The 21,966-nt window shown below is 38.2% G+C and overlaps 1 protein-coding gene across 1 annotated transcript in view; it reads left to right on the forward strand.

Annotated features, from left to right (window-relative positions):
• ttn.2 (titin, tandem duplicate 2) overlaps nt 1-21,966 on the forward strand; it is a 159,728-nt gene that overhangs the window by 16,686 nt on the left and 121,076 nt on the right. Inside the window, exons 23-43 of the mRNA XM_052606767.1 lie at nt 77-358; nt 441-707; nt 830-1,102; nt 1,200-1,463; nt 1,548-1,808; nt 1,895-2,155; nt 2,251-2,514; nt 2,600-2,860; nt 2,946-3,206; nt 3,315-3,575; nt 3,670-3,811; nt 3,903-4,071; nt 4,169-4,400; nt 4,797-5,081; nt 5,165-5,290; nt 5,619-5,807; nt 6,489-6,878; nt 7,218-7,268; nt 16,297-20,034; nt 20,837-21,115; nt 21,245-21,808. Coding sequence (XP_052462727.1) covers nt 77-358; nt 441-707; nt 830-1,102; nt 1,200-1,463; nt 1,548-1,808; nt 1,895-2,155; nt 2,251-2,514; nt 2,600-2,860; nt 2,946-3,206; nt 3,315-3,575; nt 3,670-3,811; nt 3,903-4,071; nt 4,169-4,400; nt 4,797-5,081; nt 5,165-5,290; nt 5,619-5,807; nt 6,489-6,878; nt 7,218-7,268; nt 16,297-20,034; nt 20,837-21,115; nt 21,245-21,808 — 8,820 coding nt within the window. The remainder of the gene's footprint in view (nt 1-76; nt 359-440; nt 708-829; nt 1,103-1,199; nt 1,464-1,547; nt 1,809-1,894; nt 2,156-2,250; nt 2,515-2,599; nt 2,861-2,945; nt 3,207-3,314; nt 3,576-3,669; nt 3,812-3,902; nt 4,072-4,168; nt 4,401-4,796; nt 5,082-5,164; nt 5,291-5,618; nt 5,808-6,488; nt 6,879-7,217; nt 7,269-16,296; nt 20,035-20,836; nt 21,116-21,244; nt 21,809-21,966) is intronic.

Here is a 21,966-nt window from a genome sequence, read left to right on the forward strand (position 1 = left end):
ATATCAGTATTACTCTTATAATCATTGTTCAAGTCAGAGGTACTCTATCTATTAAATTCTCTTTGGGTTTTTGCAGCCAAGCAGCTTGTATCTTTTACCCAGACACTGGAGGATGTCTTTGCTAAAGAAAAAGACACAATGGTAACCTTTGAATGTGAGACAAATGAGCCATTTGTCAAAGTCAAATGGATGAAGAACAATGCCGAAATTTTCTCTGGAGACAAATACAGGATGCACTCTGACAGAAAGGTTCACTTCCTGTCTGTGCTGACCATCGACATGCAAGATGATGCAGAGTACACTTGTGCTTTAACTGATGATGACCACATAAGAACTTCTGCCAAACTTCATGTTGAAGGTAAGTGTATACTCAGCTGTCGCTTTTTTATTTCACATAAACATCTTTGAATTTTTGGTTAAGCATCTATTTTGTTTTACAGGTGCACCATTGGAAATGATAAAAAATCTGGAGAGTGTTGAAGTGCCTGAAACCTATGCTGGAGAGTTTGAATGTGAACTGTCCCGTGAAGATGCTGAAGGCACCTGGTACTTTGAGAATAAAGAAGTTACTCCGAGCCTTAAATATGTTGTATCCTCTCGTCGTGGCCGACACACCCTGTCTGTAAAAGATGTTAGGAAGGAGGACCAAGGCAAATACACCTTTAAAGTGGGTGATCTGAAGACAAGTGCCACACTGAAGATGAAATGTACGTATAATTTTTTATATAATATTATGAATATGATCTTTAGTGTTGTAGTATTTTCCAGTAAATTAGAAACTTCATTTAAGATTTTATGTAAACAATTGTATACATTTATTTTATTTCAGTGCGTCCTGTAACTCTGATGCAAGGCCTGTCTGATCTGACAATTTGTGAGGGTGATATTGCCCAGCTGGAGGTGCGATTCTCTCAGGAAAATGTGGAGGGAACATGGATGAAAAATGGCCAGCCCATCTCTGCCACGGACAGAATTCACATTGTTATTGACAAACTTGTCCACAAACTTCTGGTTGAAAATGTCAACAGGGATGATGCAGGAATCTACTCATTTGTTGTTCCTATTCAAAACATTTCTACAACCGGAAAACTTACTGTCCAAAGTAAGTTTGTTTTTGATGCTGATGCATAGACTTTCAAAAAAGAAATACCGCAAGAGAATACAGAAATGTAACCTGTCTTTTTTTCCCCTCTTCAAAGCAATTGAAATCATATCACCTCTAAAGGATGTCCATTCTATAGAAGGTACGAAGGCAGTACTAGAAGCTAAAATCTCTGCCTCTGATGTTGCTTCTGTGAAATGGTACCAAAATGAAAAGCTCCTTGTGGCTAGTGAGAGAATCCAGATGGTTGCCAAAGGAACCAAACAGAGACTAGTTTTGAATAGGTCCTTTGCTTCTGATGAAGGACACTATAAGATGGTTGTTGGCAGAGTGGAAACAGCTTGTAAACTGACTATTGAGAGTGAGTATTTCAGTTAATTAACCGTTATAACACCTTACTATTTTATGGGTTTCCATTATTAATGAATATTTTTATGTCATACAGAGGTCAGCATCGTCAAGCACATGCAAGACTGTGTGTGCACAGAAACTCAGAATGTCACCTTTGAGGTAGAATTATCCCACACTGGTATAGATGCCTATTGGACTTTCAAGAATCAGCCTCTCAAGGCTGGACCCAAATACAAAATTGAGTCCAAAGGGAAGCACTATAGCCTGACCATCATCAACGCTATGAAAGATGAAGAGGGCCAGTATACATTTGCAGCAGGCGAAAAGACATCCAGCGCAAAACTAACTGTATCAGGTATGTTTTTTTTTTTTGTCATTTGGCAAACATCTTTTAAGTTAATGCACAGGTATTGCCTCACGGTTATTATTTTCTTAAACTAGGTGGAGCCATAAACAGACCACTCCATGATGTAACTGTAGCAGAATCCCAAACTGCTGTTCTGGAGTGTGAGGTTGCCAACCCCACCTCTGAAGGCAAGTGGCTTAAGGATGGTCACTCTGTTAACTTTAGTGACAGTGTCAGGAGTGAGGATATAGGTGCAGTCCGTCGACTTGTCTTTGTTATCACAAGACCACAAGATATTGGAGAGTACACCTACCAAGTGGCAAACTCCAAGACATCTGCCAACTTAAGGGTTGAAGGTAATTTTACTACCATGTTTTGTAGAATGAATTCCTTTTCCATACTGGAAGATTTTTCCTTTGTGTGTAACTGATTGCAAATGTGCTTTTCACAGCTGTGAAGATCAAGAAAACACTGAAGAACCAAACAGTCACCGAAACCCAAGAGGCAGTGTTTAGTCTTGAACTGACTCATTTAGATGTGAAAGGATCCCAGTGGATAAAGAATGGAATAGAAATTGTCCCTAGTGACAAATATGAGATAACAGTAGATGGATTGGTTCACAACTTAAAGATCAAGAACTGCAACTCCCAAGATGAATCAGTCTATGGATTCAAATTAGGAAAACTATCTGCTAATGCCAGACTGAATGTTGAAAGTAAGTTTATTATTTGCCAAAATAAAAGACAATTTTACTTAAAACAAATAAATAAAAATCTATATGCAAATTAATTCTATTGCAGCTGTTAAGATTGTGAAAAAGCCGAAAGATGTGACTTCCCTGGTCAATGGAACTGCCTCTTTTGAGTTGAGTTTATCCCATGATAACATACCTGTTCAATGGATGTTCAAAAACCAAGTGCTGAAACCTAGTGCCAATGTTCAAATAATGTCTGAAAGAAAAGCACATAAGCTGGTCATTCAAAATGTTGATGAAAGCAGCGATGGAGAGTACACGGCTGTAGCTGGACATTTACAATGCAGCGCATATTTGCATGTTGAATGTAAGTATTAATTTAAAGATCTGCCCTACCAAATCTTGTCCAGTGTCTTAAATACACTGCTAACTCCATATAATGACTATTTCAGCTTTGAGAGTCACAAAGCCCCTGAAGAACATTGAGGTTCCAGAGACCCATGTGGCCACGTTTGAATGTGAAGTTTCACATTTCAATGTGCCATCCACCTGGCTGAAAAATGGAGTTGAGATTGAGATGAGTGAGAAGTTTAGGATTGTGGTGCAGGGCAAACTGCATCAGCTGAAGATCATGAATACCAGCAGAGATGATTCTGCAGAATACACTTTTGTATGTGGAAATGACAAAGTTTCTGCCACCCTGACAGTTAACCGTAAGTTATTTTTCATGTTATTTGTTAACGCTTAAGTGCTCACCAGACATGTATTTAATAACAACATTTCAGAATTCAGTCAATAAATGTTTCTTCCCTCTCCTTCAGCTGTCCTCATCACATCTATGCTCAAAGACCTGAATGCACAAGAGAAGGACACCATCACATTTGAGGTTACTGTCAACTATGAAGGCATCACCTACAAATGGCTTAAGAATGGTGTAGAAATCCGATCTAGTGATAGATGCCAAACTCGCACCAAACAGTTCACTCACTCGCTCACTATCCGAAATGTTCACTTTGGGGATGTTGGAGAGTACAAGTTTGTGGCTGGATCTGCTGAAACCGCAGCTAAGCTGTTTGTTGAAGGTAAAATTTGCTTTTGTTATTAGGTTTTCATATTTTACATTTTTGATTTATCCTGTTCATTCTGATCAAGTTGTTTTGCCATCATCAATTTAAGCTCGTGTCATCGAGTTCACCAAGCACATCAAGGACATTAAAGTTACAGAGAAGAAGAAGGCCATTTTTGAATGTGAACTCTCTGAGCCCAATGTCCAAGTAACATGGATGAAAGATGGCCAGGAACTTGAAATATCCGAAAGGTACTCCAGATGTTGGTTTTACATTTCTATCACAGTTTATTAAGTCTATTAATTTCAGTGTCTTGATTGAGATATCATTTTCACCGTTTAGGTACAAAGTGTCCACAGAGAGACACATGCATCGTCTTATGATCCAAACTGTGCGCATGTCTGATGCTGGTGAATACTCTGTGGTTGCTGGATCTAGTGTATCGAAAGCTACCCTCACAGTTGAGGGCAAGGATGTTCGTATCAGTGAACCTGCTGAGAAAGAAATCACCGTAAGTACCAAGCTGTCTTAAATATTATTTACTGACAAGCAGTGCTCAGCCCATCAATAATGCATTCAATTGCTTTTTTATTGCAATTTGAATCCAGGTACTTGAGAAACAACGAGCTACATTTGAATTTGAAGTCAATGAGGATGACATTGAGGGTCGCTGGCTAAGAAATGGAGTCGAGATCCAGTTTTCTGTAGATAAGCGCTTCAACTATGCCATTATTAGGAAAATTCATCGTCTGACAATCACAGAAACATACAGAAGCGATGCTGGAGAATACACATTCATTGCTGGAAAAAACAGGAGTGTTGTGACCCTTCATGTTAACAGTGAGTTTGGTCACAAGTTTTTAATTATTTAAGTGCAGTCTGTCAAAATGTTTATGCTGTGACGTACAGTGATGTGCATTTTTATTCGTGCAGTATTGGGGGTAATTGGGTAACAACATAATTAGAGCTAAAAAGTAAAGTCAGAAATGTACATTATGATTCATTAATGCATTAGTTTTTTATATAAAATTTATTTTTCCTGATAATTGTTATTAAAATCCATTTAATGGACATTTTAAAGACATATCTACCATGCAAAACTACTTGCAAAAAAGTATTTTATAAAGTATTTTTTGTTGATGTCTTATATGTAATATAATGTTTCTTAGTTTGTTGTTCTTATTTGTCTCTGTATGTTTAATATTTATTCTTATACAACATTATTGCATTGTTCAGTCCCAGAGCCTCCACAGATCATCAGGCACATGGAGCCCCTGTCTGTTGAGGCTGGTAAACCTGCACGTTTCTCTGTGGAAGTGACAGGAATTCCTCAGCCTCAGGTATCTTGGTATAAGAACTCTCAGGCCCTGTCTTCTGGGTTCAAGTGCAAGTTTCTGAGGGAGGGAAATGAGCACACATTGCTACTTATCGAAGTCTTCCCAGAGGATGCAGCTCAGTACAACTGTGAAGCTAAGAATGACTATGGAGTAGCCACAAGCTCTGCATCACTTAATGTTGAAGGTAAAGAAAAACACATGAACAAAATTCACAATGAATTATAGGTACGTAATTTGCTTAAGCTTGCTATGCCTTTTATTCCTCAGTTCCAGAAGTTGTTTCCCCTGACACTGGAGCACCACTGTCACCACCTGTCGTCATTACACCAATACGCAACACTTCTGCCAATGAAGGACAGTCTGCAAGGTTCCAATGTCGTGTCTCAGGGGAAGGTGAGATCTGCAACCATAACTCTGTTCCATACCTAGTGAGCTTCTTATTGATTACATAGGCATCTGCCTTTTCTGCTAGCATCCGAAGTCCCAAAATTTAGTAGTTTGTAATGCTCTGAATAGTCAGACAATCTCAGAGCTTGTTGCAGTACATTGTGGTATTGCATTCACTTTGGAAACATGCAATGCAATGTAAGGATTTGGCTTAAACTAGCTATCTTAGGAGACCGAATTATCAAAATCCTTCTTTTCAATATAGCTTTTACATTGGGAGCACTTTTATATTAATTGATGCTTATGCTTATTCCTCTGATTTACTCCTGTTTAGATCTGACTATTACTTGGTATTGCAAAGATAAGGAGATCAAGCAGTCTGATATATTCAGAGTGTCTCAGTTTGATGAAAACTGTCAGCTGGAGATCACTAGAGCTTATCCTGAGGATGAGGGCGAGTACACGTGTGTTGCCCGTAACTCTGCAGGAATGGTCTCCTGTTCTGCTGCACTTAAAGTGGATGGTGAGTTAAACTTTCTTACCAACCAAAAATTGCAAACTAATAATAATAAAAAAACAACAACTGATAATGGTTTTAATTATAATGTTAGTTTATATTAATTATTAATGCAGTTGGTGTTGGTTTGTCTGTTAATTAGGGCTGTCAAAGCTAACAATGATTACTAAAACAATGATTTCTAAAAACTGAATGAACAATTCAGAGTGAATTAGAGCTTCATGAACACACAAGTGCACTGGTTTTCCCGTAAATTCTTAAAATAATTGGCATTCTGTCACTGATATAAATATTAATTAAAAAATAAAGCAGAGAACTGTATTTTTTTTCAATTTACATTACCTATGTATTTGGATGCAGTGTGAGAAATTCTCAAATCTGTTGATTTATTGTTTTGTTTTGTGAGTGCGATGAGTAAAGTGTCATCCATATAAAATGCTGAATATGTAATGATTGCACATAGGCCTTTTTTTTTTACTTTCCTACAGTTCCTAAATAACTGAATTTATTAATGTGTGACTACACAAAAGTATGAGATAGATAATGCTGAAATAGCTGAAACAGCCCTACTGTTAATACAGAAATATATTGTCAGAAAATTGTGAAAACAGAATTAATTTTGTACAAACAAACTTCTATGTGTGCACTATAGTAATACGTTGAGGACAAATCAATACTTCCTTTCAGGACAAACACAAATTATGGACTATACATCTGAATCTCAGTCGCAAGCCACATCCAGCCTCTTCACCAGCATTAAGACTGTTCAGAAGGATCCTACTGGCCAAAGGCCAACTTTTATTCAGCCTATTGTGAGCTGCGTAGTGGCTCATGGAGAAGTGGCTAGATTCCATGCTTGTGTGTCTGGCATGCCAAAACCAGAGATAAGTTGGTTCCATAACCAACAGTCTATAAAGCCTACCAAAAATGTTGTCTTTCATTTTGATGAGATGACAAACATTGCTACGCTAATCATAGTTGATACTTTCTCTGAGCATGCTGGACAGTACACTTGCAAAGCAGTCAATATCGCAGGAGAGGCAGCTTGCTCAGCCATCCTTGCTGTAACAGAAGAAGGTAATTGAGATCAAAGTAGTTTATGGTTTTTGATTAACAAATCACGATTCATTCACGTCATATACTTTTTAAACCTTTCAATCAAACTTTCGATTCTCTCAGTGAATTTCCTGATCACCTTCACTAACTTCACTTTATGAAACCTTGTCAGTGCTGCTGAAGAAGTTGTATCATACAGTGCTCTCTTGGTGTCGGGCTGGCAAATGCATGCTTTTTCAAGTTCCCATGTTTCATCTTTTTAACATTTTTACATTTGTTTTGACATGCAGATTGGTAGGTGGCATATTTGGCTAAATGCTTGTTATTCATATTTTTTTGTTATTTTTTTTTTTTTTACAGTTACAAAAGCTCGAGAGGATATTGAAGCAAAAATTGAGGAAGAGGTCAAAGGTAGGATCTTAAAATATAAAACTTATTTAATAATGATGTCTCAGTAAAACTATAAAATTTAACATTTCTGAGCATACTGTATTGCATGCAAACACATCCTCTTTAATGGGAACAAATTTCATATGTTACTGTTGGATATGTGTATGGTTGGAATCATGTGTTTTGGATAGCAAGCAATTTGATCAGTAAAATGCTTGCTGTGAAGCACTTTGCAAAGTTTTGCATCTGTTCATTCCCCTTTGAAAAGCATGAAGGATATGGTACTTCTTGGTTGTTTTAGAAGTAAAAAGTGCAGGATGATTGTCCTTTAAAAGTTCCAGACCACAGGAAATTATGTTTTAAAAGATATGGAATTAGCCACATCTTTTAATTGCTTCTTATGTTTCTTGCATCTGGAACACCTTCCTGCAAATATTTCTTAGACTGGCTTGCAGATAGCGGTATGTGATTAATGTTGTTTGCTTTTTAAAATAACATGGTTATACGTGTAAACTATATTAGTTCGAATAAACGCCTTCTCAAAGAAATCTAGAGCTGTTTTAATGACCACACTCTTCTTTTATCAATAGAGAGTGATGTTTCTCTATATCTATGAAAGATTTCCGTCATTTTAAGGATTAGAAAGGGCGTTTATTCATCATTCTGCAAGTCAGGTAAGGAATGTTTTAGGATATATATTCACCAAGTTAAATATATAAGAGGCTCTTTTGCGAAACAGATCAGTATTATTTGGATACGTATTAATGCTTTGAAAAGAAATTTATGCTTTGAAGAACTGTCCACAGAAGAAGGAACAAAACATCAAGCGATTTTCGTGTCAGAATCTTTTATAAAGACTCAAGTCTTGCGTTTATTCGAACAAATATGGTGAGTGAATTTGTTTTTTTTATGGCTTTGTGACTTGATGCATGCTTTAATATATCTATTAATATTCTATATTCAGTTTCTTTAGCAAACTGTGCATTTTTGTTGAAATTTGTCTCCTTTTTTTCCAGAGTTGTTTTATAATGAAGGAGCTGAACACATGGAAAAAGGAAGACCACAATCTAGTGAATTTTCAGACCCAGAAGAAAGTTTAGATCAAGGTCTTGTAGCCCCATCTGAAAACATTAAACCCTCCTTCACCAAAAAGCTGAAATTTCAGTCTGTTGTGGAGGGTGACACTGCTGCTTTTAAATGCAAGCTAGTTGCAATGCCATCTCCAACGCTATTGTGGTTTCATAATAACAGACAAATACAGAAGGAGCACCATCGTAAAATATATACAGTTAGTAAAATGCATATGCACGCAACCAGTTTAATAATTCAGGGGATTAAAGAAAAAGATTCGGGCAGCTACAAAGTCATGGCAATTAACACTGAAGGATCTGCTGAAACCACAGCATCACTTCTTGTATCACTGAGGGAAGAACAAGATGTTACTTATTTCAGTCATTCTAGATCTTCAAACAAAGCCCACTCGAGCTCAGATTCATTAGCTGATTCAACAAAAGAAAGAAAATTTAGAGTAGATCTAAGATGTGTTGGCTCTCCTTTTGACAAAACAGCTAAAGGGAAAACTAAGGAACGTCATAGATCAAAAAACACTCTGTTCCGAACAATGTATTTTAGAACTTCATCACCATCAAGAACCGACAGGGACAGCAAGTTTGAGACAGCATCTGAACGTGCACGCTCTCCAACTCCAATGTATGAGAAATACGAGAGGTTCAGTGATCGATACAGTGATATATACTGTGACAGATTCACAGGACGTGACCGATACAGTGATAGGTTTAGTGATAAATTCAGTGACCGGTGTAGTGATAGGTACAGCGACAGATTTAGTGACACAGACAGCCTTCATGGAGAGGTTAAAGCTAAACTCAGTCTCTTGCAAAAGGCTGTCAAAAAGAAAAAGAGACTTTCTATTTCTACAATGTCCTCATCTGAGTTTGAAGTGGAATCAGTTACAAGTGAGCCTTGTTACACAGATTATGTTGAGAGACTCAGAGTAAAGCCTTCTACTTTGCCTGAAATTCAACATGTTGTTTGTCCTGGTGAGCATGGTGAAAGTGGTAGAGGTTCAGCAGAATATCAGAGTAGACTGGAGAGAATTACTGGAATCCGCTCCCAATCAATTGATCGAAGAGTTAGGCACTCCTTTGAGCCTCAGTCAAGATCTAGGGCACTTCAAATTATGAAGGGTGAACTTCCTCTAGAAGAAACTTTAAGAAAAGATATCCAAGATGATGTATCTGATGTACAGATGGATCAAAGAACCACATCAAAAGAGGAGTCAGAAAAGGAGATAGAATATGATATTTTAGTACACAAAGATAATGCTAGCCTTAGTCAGTGGGATGATGAGGCGCAGACTAAGGCAAAAGAACCATTTGTCTTGCAGTGGTTAGAGGCAGGAGAAGCTTCCAAACAAGCCAGCAATACAAAGGAGATAATCTCATCACACGAAGAATCAAAAGAGTCTTCTAGATCCAAGGTAGTGAAGCCAATGAAAGAAATATTTTTTGGTGATGAAGTTAAAACAGTTCCTGTACAGAAATTAGAACAGAGAGCTATGTCTGTTGAAAACATCCTTGAGAAAAACCTGGAGAGTGAGTGCTTAGAAAGTGAAGATCAGTTCTTAGCTCAGCGCATTAGAAAATGGCAACAAGATGTTCAGTGGGATGAAGCACAGCAGGTCAAGGCAAAGGAACCTTTTGTGTTGCAGTGGTTAGAGACAGGACAAGCTTCCAATCAAGTCAGTGGTACAAAGGAGATCAGTCCATCATATGAGAAGCCAGCAGACAAAGAGTGTACAAGTGGAAATGTAGTGAAAGTAAAGGAGGAACAACTTCCTACTGATGATGGTCTTCAACACGAAAGTAAAAGGGCTCCTGTACAGGAATTAGAGAAGAGAGCTGTTTCTGTGGAGAACATCCCTGAGAAAACCTTGAAGGGTGATCAGTTCGAAAGTGAAGATCAATTTTTGTCTCCGCATATTCAAAAATGGCAACAAGATGTGCAGGTTGATCAGGCAGAGTCTGATGTGCCCCGAAAGTCAGAGAAAAAAAGCTCTTATTTTCATGAATCTTTGGGAAAAGCCCAAAATGAAGAAGCAGCAGCTTTAAAAGCTCAAAGAGAATCCTCATTTACAAAGATTTCAAGATCTTCATTCAAAGAAAAACATCCACATGAACGCTTAGGTGAGAGTGAGTTACATTTATCACGAGAAAGAATAAATGAGTTAAAAAGCGAAAGCGATCCTGTGAGTGAAAAAGAGGCATTGACCCAACGTATAATGAAATGGCAACAAGATGTTTTGACTGTGCAAAAACAGGCTGTTGAACTAGATCCTGATTGGGGTGGTGTAACTGAGAGTGCTTTAGAAAGAGCAGCATATAAAGATGTTGAGGTTGAAGAGATGAATAGGAGATCACCACAGAGAACAGCAAAGGAGAAGTGCTTTAGTGATGTTTCTTCTCAGTCCTATGTAAATGATAGGTCTAAAACACATAAGCAGATTCTTTCTGAAGCTGATAGTGAGAAGTTAAGGACTGAAAGTGATTATTTTGTCAGTGAGGAGGAGGCTCTAGCAAAGCGCATAAAAAAATGGCAACAAGATGTTCCAATTGAGCAAGAAGAAAGTGTTGAATTAGAATCTAATTGGGCCATTGCGGAGCATGGGCAGTCTTCTCTTGAAACGCCTGAGACAATGTTGATGTCCACAGCTTCACCAACAGGAAAAGTTCTGTCGTATACAAAGCCTGAGCAGTTTGTGACCGATAAAATTAGTACAGATGTGACTAGATGTATTGAAAGCCGATATTTGGGTAACGAGAATGTAGTTCAGCGGCATCAAGGTAATGTAAAAGATGTAACAATGCCTAGACAGGATCCTGATGTAATAAAGCAACAGAAAACCCTCTCAAAACAAGAAATGCCCAGTGCTACTCCCACTGCAGGGAAAATCTCTGTAGTTAAACCGGGAGCACCTGTATTTGTGACAACATTAATTCCAGAGGTTGAGGTAAAGAGAGGTGAGATGACTGAACTAAGCTGCCAATTCCAGGGAGATCCCCCGCCCTCTGTATCATGGCTTAAAGATGGACATCTTATAATGAGAGACCCAGATTATGATGTTCGTTCCAAAGCAACTTCATCAACACTAACCATTTATTATCCAACTATTGACCATCAAGGTCTGCTTACTTGTAATATTGCAAACAAACATGGAAAAGCAAGTTCATGTTGCATATTCAAAGTAACTGAAGATGTTCCGTCAAGGACAGAGATTGGACCTCCTCAGGAAGTTAAAATAACAGATGAGTCAGTGTTCGCTGAAGAAGAAATGATTGAGGAAGAACTTAAGTCACTAACGAAACCCAAGATAGACAGCAAATACACATTGCAGGTGCCTCAAGCTATTATCCACATACCACAAACTTTAGGCTCATCTATTCACTCCTCACCAGTTGAGATCAGAATAACTGCTCCAACTCCAGTGCTAGAGATTGTTGATGAGGCTAAAGGCACATTTGGGCCTGTTAAACAAACCTCAGAGTCTCCTGCTGATGATGGGACCTCTCAGACCATGAAGCATAAGTTCACATTTTCTTATGATGATGGCCATGGAGCACCCCGGGTTGTTAGAGAACTAGAGAACATTAGTGCTTCAGAAGGACAGACTGCTATGCTTGAGTGCATCATTGTTGGTGTACCAACACCTGAGGCCGTCTGGTCCCATGATGACGTTTTCCTTGATCTTAATACTAGTAAATATAGATTTGAGGTACAAGACGAATGTTACAGCCTTTTTATTTACAATTTTACTTGTCTTGATGCTGGAACATATAGATGTATTGCATCTAACAAATTTGGGCAGGTTGAAAGTGTTGCTGATGTGTCTTTTGATTCTGCAACTTTGGACTCTGGATTTTCATCCATTGCCATGTCAGAGGTGGATAACCAAACAAGATCTTTTGGCTTATTTTCAGAAATCACCAAAGTTGGAACAAAGACTTTATCAAGTTCTTACACTCCATCCAAAGGTAATGTTCCTCATTATGAACATTTAACTTCAGTCAGTCCTGCTGGATTTCAAGATATTAGGAGAACCTATGATCCCAATTTCCCACAGCCAGATGCCCCTAAACTCATTAAGCAAATTAAGAAAACTGCTTCAGACATACCTGTAATAACAGGCTGTGGTTTGCAGTCATCTGGGGCAGAGGTTAAAGTGACAAAATTAAAACAAGCATTTGAAGCACCAACATATTTTATAGATGAGCCTGTTGATCCAACAGTACAGTCTAAGGATGAGTCATCTTTTCCTATAGAGGATATCCCAGAGTTTTCTCTTGAGCCTGATCAATGTGAAAAGGAACAAACAACTTCAGTTCTCTCTAGCAAGGACAGGATGGAAGATCTTACATTGACTGCAGCTAAGATCCTCCCATTAAGAGCTTCGCCAGAAGTTACAGAGACAGTTCTTGACCACATAGAATATACTTTAGAAGAAAAGTCAGAGATGAGAATGTCTTATATAGAACCAAAATTATTTGACTCACAACATTTTGTATCTTTGGCAAATGTTACTGAGGTCCAACATTCGCCAACTTTAGTCAGACCCCAGGCTAGATTACCAAAGAAAATTAACCCAAAAGATGTTAGCCCTAAAACAGTTCCGGATAGCTCAGTTGAGCAAAGAATTATACAGGAGGTGGTATGTGTTAGGCAAAGTGGCATTGATAACTCTGAAGCTGTCAAGTCAGTTACCAAGGAACAGTCAATGAAAATGGGCACCATTACTATTCGAAGAGCAGAAGATGAGGACATGCCACAAGATAACATCAATCCAGTTAATATAAAACATGATAGGATGGAAGCGACAGATATAGAAAAACCAGTTAGTGTAAAATCCAAAATTGAGGTTGAGAGAGTATCGCAATCTGACTTGGCAGATCACCCACAACCACAACAGAAGAAAACTGCTAGGCTCGGAGTTGCTGGTGTTCCCAAACTTGAGGAAGAAGAAGTAACTTTTAGTGCTGTTTATGACTACTATAACCCACCAACTGATTGGGGAAGACCTTTGTCGCCAGAGTCAGAAATGTCTATTGAAGTAGGTAGCACAGTCAGTGAAGAGATGGCAGAAATAGAACGTTTCTACACACCAGCTTCATCCACAGAAATTTCTCAAATTCAGAAATCACCAGAATCTTTCCATACCCCCTCAGAGACTCCAGGGGGTGTCATGACTCCTCCCAAGTATCCATTTTCCCCTGTGGAACATAAGAGACCCTCAACTAGCTCTAGTGAAGATTTTTATTCCCCTGCAAAATTTCTCAATTCTCCAGATGATGAGGGTATTGAAACAACTCCCCCTGTGTTTACTATCGATGAGGGTATGATTCTTCCAGAAGGACGTGGTTCACTAGGTTTGGGGACACTTCAGGAAAAGGTTCAGGGAATTCCTCCAGCTTTCCTTAAGCCACTTACAAAAAGAAGAGTTTTTGAAGGCGATTCCTTACAGTTCTGTGCTGAAGTATTTGGATTACCCACTCCAGAAGTGAAATGGTTTAGAAACAAAACTGAGCTTGAGGCAGATGAAAGGACTAGTATTGAAAGAGATGGTGATAACATTGCCCTTGAAATTAGGAATATCACAAAAGTTGACCAAGGGGAATATATCTGTGAGGCTCTTAATTATGTTGGTGAGGCAAAAAGTGTTGCTTTCGTTATTGTTATATCTCAGGAAGCAAGGCAAATGCTACCCCCTCCTGCTGTTACCCATCAGCATGTCATTGAGTTTGATGTTGAAGAGGATGAGGATCTGTCAAGATCTCCCTCTCCTCAAGAAATCTTGTTGGAGGTTGAGTTAGATGAGAATGATGTGAAAGAATTTGAAAAACAGGTAAAAATTGTCACCATTCCAGAGTACACAGCGGATAACAAAAGTATGATCATATCCCTTGATGTTCTGCCAAGCATGTTTGAGGAAGGGGCTGTGGATTTTATAACTCAAGAAAGCGATGACTTAAAAATAGCTTTTGAAGTGACAGAAATGCCTCCACGTTTCATAAACCCTATTTATGACATTGAAACACCCGAAAACACAAACGTAATGTTTGAATGTTCCTTAATGGGTATTCCCTCACCAATAGTGTCATGGTACAAAGGAAATGTAAAGATTCCTATGGATAAGAAAAAGTACATCTGTAGCTCAGATGGTGATAATCATTTTTTGAAGATTCTCAAAGCCAACACACATGACAGTGGCATATATACATGTCGAGCCATTAATGTTGTTGGTGAAACACTTTGCAGGGCGTCACTTATGGTTATGAATCCAAAGTCATTCTCAGGCAAAACAAGGGGAAGAGAACTAACTGCAGTTTCTCTTGGCAGTGCAAAAGTTCAGCCTCAGAAATTTGACTTAGTTGTTGGGAACTCATCATTTGATGGAGAACAGACATCAGAGATAGAGCTTGAATTTGAGTTCCAGCAAGAATCTGATGAGTCGCAGAAAGCTGTCAGACTAGTGGCTGTTACTGATAACGAGACAAGTGAGCAAGGAGAAAAATATGTTAGTATTAATTTTGATGTCTTTGCAGAACCCTCAAAAGACGATAAAATAGAATTCAAAGGCAAATCAACAAATACTTGTAGTTTTCAGTTTCAGGTCACTGAAATCCCCCCGAAATGTATAATCCCACTGCAAAACGTCACTGCAGCTGTAGGTACACCTGTAATGCTTCAGTGCTTAGTGAGCGGCAAACCAAATCCTACAGCAGAGTGGTACAAAGATGGTGCTCCAGTAAAAAATGCTAGATATATTATCCAGGAGAAAGCATCAGGGCATTTCAATCTGCTTATAACAAATGCAACTCCCAGTGATGCTGGCGAATTCAAATGTGTTATCCAAAACATAGCTGGTTACACAGAAACAACTTCATTGTTAAAAGTGTTTTAATTTAACAGCAGTTTAAAAGGTTAATTGATTATGAAACTTGTTTGCTGTTTTGTTTACTTTGAATAGATGTAATGTAGTTCACATTTTTTATGTATGTTTATTGTGACATTATTGTGAAATTATGTATTGTACATTATTGTGAAATTATGTATAGAAACTTTTGTTCAATCTGCATTCAAAATTGTTTTTCAGTAGTATATATTTTAACGATCCCTAATTTATTGAAAAGATCCGATTTGATCCTCATTTATTCTTGTGTCTTCCACTTGGGTGGTGTCCTGGGTCTTTCTTTTTGTTGGTGAATTGAGTTCAGGTGAATTTCAAACACAGTTTTGAAAGATATTTATTTCCTCACAATGCATGCCCAGTATAATAGATAAAAGTAAATTTTTCAACAAATTTATTAATTTAAATGGCATGAATATTAATTTCCACTTTTGTGTATTTTTTTCCCATTAATGTTGCAATTGTGATCTGAAATAGATCAAGGAAATATAATTTGGATACTTTTTAAATTGTTTGGAGATAATAGATTTTCCTTGCTCAAGTTCATAATTTGCATTATTAGTAAGGCTGCATAGAGTTAGATAATAAAATCTGTTTTTGTTGTATAGTTTGATCATGTTTTTGTAAAAGTAGTGGTAATTCAGTTAAGGATTTAATGGGTTGTAAATAAAAAGAATGATAAAATAAAGTTTAGAAAAATATATACAGGGATGATAGCTATAGTTTTCTTATGTGTTATTTCATCAGTTATAATATATTAATTTTGAGTTAGTGAAACTAGTCAAACCTTAATTGATAGAAATAATAAATCTCAAAGAATAAATCTGTGTGCCATAATTTCATTAGAAACACAAATGTGTTGTTGTACCCATTTATTGTAATTCTGTTAACATGAAAAGTAAATAAAATTATGATGAAACCATTTACTGTTATTTAGCATTTTTTCTTTTTAATCTCTTAAGGGCATTATTATGTCCGCTTCTTGACTAATATTGAATGACCTCTTTATCTTTCTTGTGTTTTCTGAGGATAGTTTGGTGAATCTTTAATCCCATTATTTTCATACAGAATTTTCTAGCTTGACTGTGAAGACCGAAGAAGAGGAAGAAACCTACAGCACCTCACTACATTTACCTGAAAAATCAAAAACACTTGAACTCAAGCCAGAGCAAAAACGTTTTTCTAGTACTTTGGAGAGGAAAAAAGAGAAACCTGTGTTTCAGTCCAAGCTTACACCTACTGAAGTTACCATGGGGGAGTCTGTTAGGTTTACTGTCACAGTATCTGGTTTTCCAAAACCAAAAGTTCAGTGGTTTCACAATGGTAAAGTTATCACTTCTTCAACAGTTTATAAGTTTGTAGAAGAGAGAGATGAGTACACTTTAATAATAACAAAAGTCAAGAAAGAGTATGAGGGAGAGTACTCTTGTACTGCCAGTAATAGATTTGGCCAGACCACCTGCAAGACAATGTTAAAGGTTCAAGTGAGTCAATTATCAGCAGCAGAAAAATGGGTGGAACAAATGTTCAAACTACCAGGGCAACCACCATGCTTTACCACACAAATCCAACCTGTGCGGTGTGCAGAGGGCAGCGAAGTAAAATTTCAATATAGAGTTACTGGTACTCCTTTCCCTGATGTTCAGTGGTTTAAGGGTAATTCTCAAATTAAGTCAAGCCAGACCTGTTCTGTTGTAAGTAACCCAGATGGCTCTGGCTTCCTTATCATGAATAATATCCAACAGAGTGACAGTGGACTCTACACATGCAAGGCTGTCAATCCATTTGGGGAGGCAAGCTGCAGTGCAGAGCTGATAGTATCCCACAAAAAAGTATCTGTATTTCATAAACAGCAATTGGTTCAAGAGCAAAAAAGTTATAAGGTGTCCATGAAAGAGGAAGCCACTGAATCTCGCTTGTACAGTGTTAGCCTACCTGGACAGGCAGGTGCTAGTTTGCAGGGAGACCATCAGGTAATTTACACCATTGGCACAGAAGATAGGCAGATGGTAACGAGTGAGCAGGTTGACACTCTACATGACTTGGATGTTTCCATTGCAACCATGCACAAGGAGCAGGTGACTCATCAAGCTGCTGTGTTGCAGTCTCATGAAGTTCAAGAGAGAGTCATATCTGCTTCAGTCCAGCCACAACCAGTGGTAGCAATGCCTTTGAAACAGCTCCAGATGGCTACCATGACATCAGCAGTTCAAGAACACCAAGGCTTCACAGAACAGCACTTTGAACGAATCAAAAGTCCCGAGGTTACAGAGCTTGAAATTGAGAAAGAGCACCCCTCACAGGTAATGTCTGCCTTAACTGAGAGTGTAACTCCACTGACGATTGTCAAAGCTGAGCCATTATCAACCAGAGAAACAGAACAGATCAAGGCATCTCCTGAGCCCAAGTATCCAATATCAAGTCACCAAGTTGAGACCAAACTCCCAATTGTTAAGGAACATTCACAGGTTATACCGCATACCCAGCAGGAAAAGGGCTACCAGGTGAAAGAGGGAGTGAAAATTCTTTATAGTGCAGTTTCAACTGAGAAACAACAGATTACAGAAGGTCACTCTAAAGAACTGTCAACACAAGAATCTACCTTTCAGACATCTGTGAAAAAAGAACCAGCAAAACCAATTGTCCTTTCAATTAGTGAGACTGCTCAGACTTTATCAAAAGAGCAGAGGTTATCGACACACAAACCAGATGAGGAGACCGCATCTTTAGTCAAAGATAGTTTATTTAAATCCGCTCTTGTTGCTGAGGAAAAGCATCCACTCCAAGCTGATCAGTCAAGTTTGATCCCAGGTTTAGAAAGTGCCATTTCAGTGCAGTCCCAGAGAGAAGAAGATCAAGTTCTGCATTTACATGTCATCACAGATCAGGATATTCTTCCATCTGAAGGCAGGTTCAGCAGTGAGAAGCCAAGCCCAGAGAAAGCAGATGCTCAAAAATGTCCTGTTCCTAAGCATACAGTGTCAGTGGATTTACAACAGACTGTGACATGTGAGGAGTCTTCTCCTTTTTCAGCACAAGAAACAAAAATTTTCATTCAGCCTGGAAAGGAAGCTCCTGCCCCTTTGCATCTTCAGGCAGTTCATTTAGAAAATACGTTGACTAAAGAAGGGATAATCTCGATGGAAAAGCCAGATGAACAGATTGCGGTACAGAGACAAGAAAAAGCCCGCTATCATGCTGCGAGTACCGAAGAGAAAAGAGAGCATATAGCAGATTATTGTAAAGATCTTGATGTGTCTGTTAAAGGTGTGCAGCCTGAAATCATAAAAGAACCCAAACCTGAAAGTATCCTTCAAGTCTTTTCAGAGCCTGTGCCATTACCAAAGGAAACACCTTTTGTAAGTGATGTTAAACAGCAGCGTGCCCTAGTACAGAAAGAAGATCACTGGAATATTGTGCATGTGCCATCTGTGTCAGAGAGTCAGGACATAGAGGAAGGGCACACAGAGAATATAGGAACAATTGAGAAATGTGTGTCTAAAAGTGAAGTTGAACCCAAAATTCCATCTGAATTAATTTATGTTGAAGAAAAGGCTATTTCGACAGAGAGTAGCATTGCTCTTGATGCCACAGAACAAGATTTCGCAGTTCAAATTCAAGAAGGACAGTCTGTTAGACAGTCAGTATTAATGGAAGAAAAACGTGTTATCAAAGGTGAGCTATCTCAGGATATTACAAAATCTGAAACATCCAAAGCAGTTGTCAGTAAGCAGAAGATGGGAACTCTTTTGGTGTCAGAGTCAAGAGAGAGCCAAACTCTACCCAGAGAGCTCACTTTTGTTATTTCGCCTCCAAAACCACATTCATTGGACATTAAGCACCAATTAAAAAGTGCTCTTGCAACTGCTGTTGCTCTTGACCAGCCATTGATCCTGGCAGATGTAGTTGAGAGTCTAGGAGCTATAGAAATTCATGAGGTAAAGGAAAGGAAAGAACCCAAATATGTCATGTTCACATATCTTATTACTAGTGCAAGTGCCCCACTTGAAATTACAATTGCTTTTGAAGGCGAGTACCCCCAGACTGCTGATATCAGAAGTGAACTTAAAGCTGCTTTCTACTCCATTGTTTATCGAGAGCAACAGGTTATGACCTCAGAGCAGCCAGGCACAATGCAAATTGACAGGCCCCAAAGATTACAGGTTACCAAGGCTTCTACAAAAGAAATGCTTTCACCTGTTGTAGAGATGGTAAGATTGACAGAAAATGTAGAGCCTTTTACATCACCAATGTCTCAGTCTGCAACTGTGAAAACTGAAGCAAAAGTCTCTTTTCAGTCCGTAACAGCTAAAGAGCAAGCTTTTGTGCAGCAGTCAACAATTCAAATGTCAAGTGAATCAAAAATTGAGATTCAGCAGTCCATCCAAGTTGAACGACAAGAAACCAAATCTGTGACAGTAAAAGAACATGAGAAGAATGTAGGGGCAGTAGGTATAACAACTGAAAGGGAGGAATATATAACCGAAGCATTTATAAAATTAGAGAAAGAAGAAGTTAGACAGGAGGGTTACCCAGTTTTTGAAAGCTCCTTGGAGGATATTGAAATAGACGAACATTCAGAGGCAAAATTCTCTTTGACTATTAGACATGTAAAGAAAGTAAATTGGCTTTTTAATGGAAAATCAATTAAATCTGGCAAAGAGTTCAAGTGTTCCAAAGACCATGATACATACACATTAGTAATCATCAAGGTTACGAAGGATCAACAAGGAGAATATACCTGTGAGGCTGTAGGTGATGCTGGCAAGACCTCAACATCCTCTCACCTCATTGTGCTCTCAAGAGGTTGGATTTATGGGAATTATTTTGCCATCCCATCCCACATGACTAACTCTTGCCGTTCATAGCTAAAATAGACACGCTTCAGCAGACATGCTTTTTCAGTATCTCCACACCAACTAATAGAAAATATCTTTGTATTTCATATGAAGATACCTTCCTAATGTCTTCTTCTCTCATCATCTTCACAATTCTGCGATTTTGCCACCATTTTCACATCATTGAAATGTTAGCATGTCTTCACTTCTTTACATCAACTCTTAACCTGCTGGATCTCTCAGTGTCATTCCAAGGTTCACCTCCTCCTCCACTCCTGCAGTATTTTCCACTTTACATTTTTTTTCCTCTCTGGGAATTGGTTATGAAATACTCCATTGTTGTTTTCTTCATCAGTCATTGAGCACCTCATTATTGATCTTTTTTTTTTGCATGCATGCCAAGATATCAAGTCATTATTCCACTCCTTATTCAATGTTTTTTCACTCCCTCATAGCAAGATCACCATTACTCTTCACAGTCACTCTTTAATGAATTAATTTTTTTACTGCTCCATTACAGTGACCACAGAAATTGGCACTTTTTGAAAATACCATATCTGTAAAAATGAAAGATGGTTAAGGTGTACATGAATGGTTACATTTAACCACTTAACCTGCTAAACTTCGTATACAATTTTTTTGTAGAACATTTCAGGTGTTTGAAAGTGCCAATCGGTGGTTTCTGCTTTTCATGCTCATACTCATTACTTGTCAGCAAACATGTTAAATATAATGTACTAATTTGCTTTTTGTTTGTGTGCACTATTCAGTGCCACCTGTTTTCAGGCACAAAATTAAAAATCTGGAGGTCAGTGTTGGCAGTCCTGCAAAGTTTGAATGTGAGATTGAGGAGGCTCCAGGTGTGACCTTCAAGTGGTTCAAGTCTGGTTCTGAGCTCAGACATAGTGACAAATGCAGGATCATCAGTCGTCTTCACACCTCATCTCTGGAGATATATAGCCCAACAGTTGCTGACATTGGAGAATTTACCTGCAAAGCTTCAAACCGCCATGGAAGTGACAGCTGCTCTGCTCAACTAAGTGTGACTGGTAAGAAAAATATATCTTTCTTACTGTCTATTTGTCTTCTTGACTTTTCTTTGGAGTTGACATGCTTTGTGTTTGATACTTTGTTGTTAAAGTTATTTATTTATTTTTGTTGAAATCTTCTTTTTATAGAAATTTTCCCGCCAGAATTTGTATCAAAGCCTGATTCGATGACTTTATTTGTGGGAAAACAAGCAAAATTTCAATGTGTTATTTCTGGTTCTGAACCAATGAATGTTGTCTGGCACAAAGACAATATTGCCATTTCACTTGATGATCACTGCAAAGCGTCCTCTGACAAGAACAAGTATTTTCTTGAAATCTTGAATTTACAACAAAGTGATCAGGGATCATATCTTTGCAAAGCTTCAAACAGTGTTGGTACAGCTACATGCTGTGCTGAACTAAGGGTTGTAGACAAACCCAACTTTGTGAAGAGCTTTGAAGCAACCACTATTGCTGTGGGAAACACACTACGTCTTGAGTGTCAGGTAGATGAAGACAGTGGAGTTTCCATCACCTGGATGAGAGATGGCAAGAAACTTCATACTACAATGGACTGTAAACTAGCTTTTGAGGAAAAAATAGCCTGTCTTGAGATTCAGAAGGCTAAACTCAAAGATACGGGTACATATACCTGTACTGCTGCCAATGACGCAGGGAGCAGCAGTTGCTCTTCTAGTGTGACAGTGCAAGGTAAGACTTTGAGACTAATACACTTTGTTAATGCAGTTGATGCTGTTCTTATTTGCCATAGATAGTATTACTGTTTCTTTTTACTGTGCACTTGTCCCTTATCTATATTAAGCTGTCTTTTTCTTAACTTTTCTTTTTCTTGCAAACAAATCAAACCT

This window comes from Carassius gibelio, chromosome A9 (genome assembly GCF_023724105.1).
Source record: "Carassius gibelio isolate Cgi1373 ecotype wild population from Czech Republic chromosome A9, carGib1.2-hapl.c, whole genome shotgun sequence".
Classification (NCBI taxonomy): domain Eukaryota; kingdom Metazoa; phylum Chordata; class Actinopteri; order Cypriniformes; family Cyprinidae; genus Carassius; species Carassius gibelio.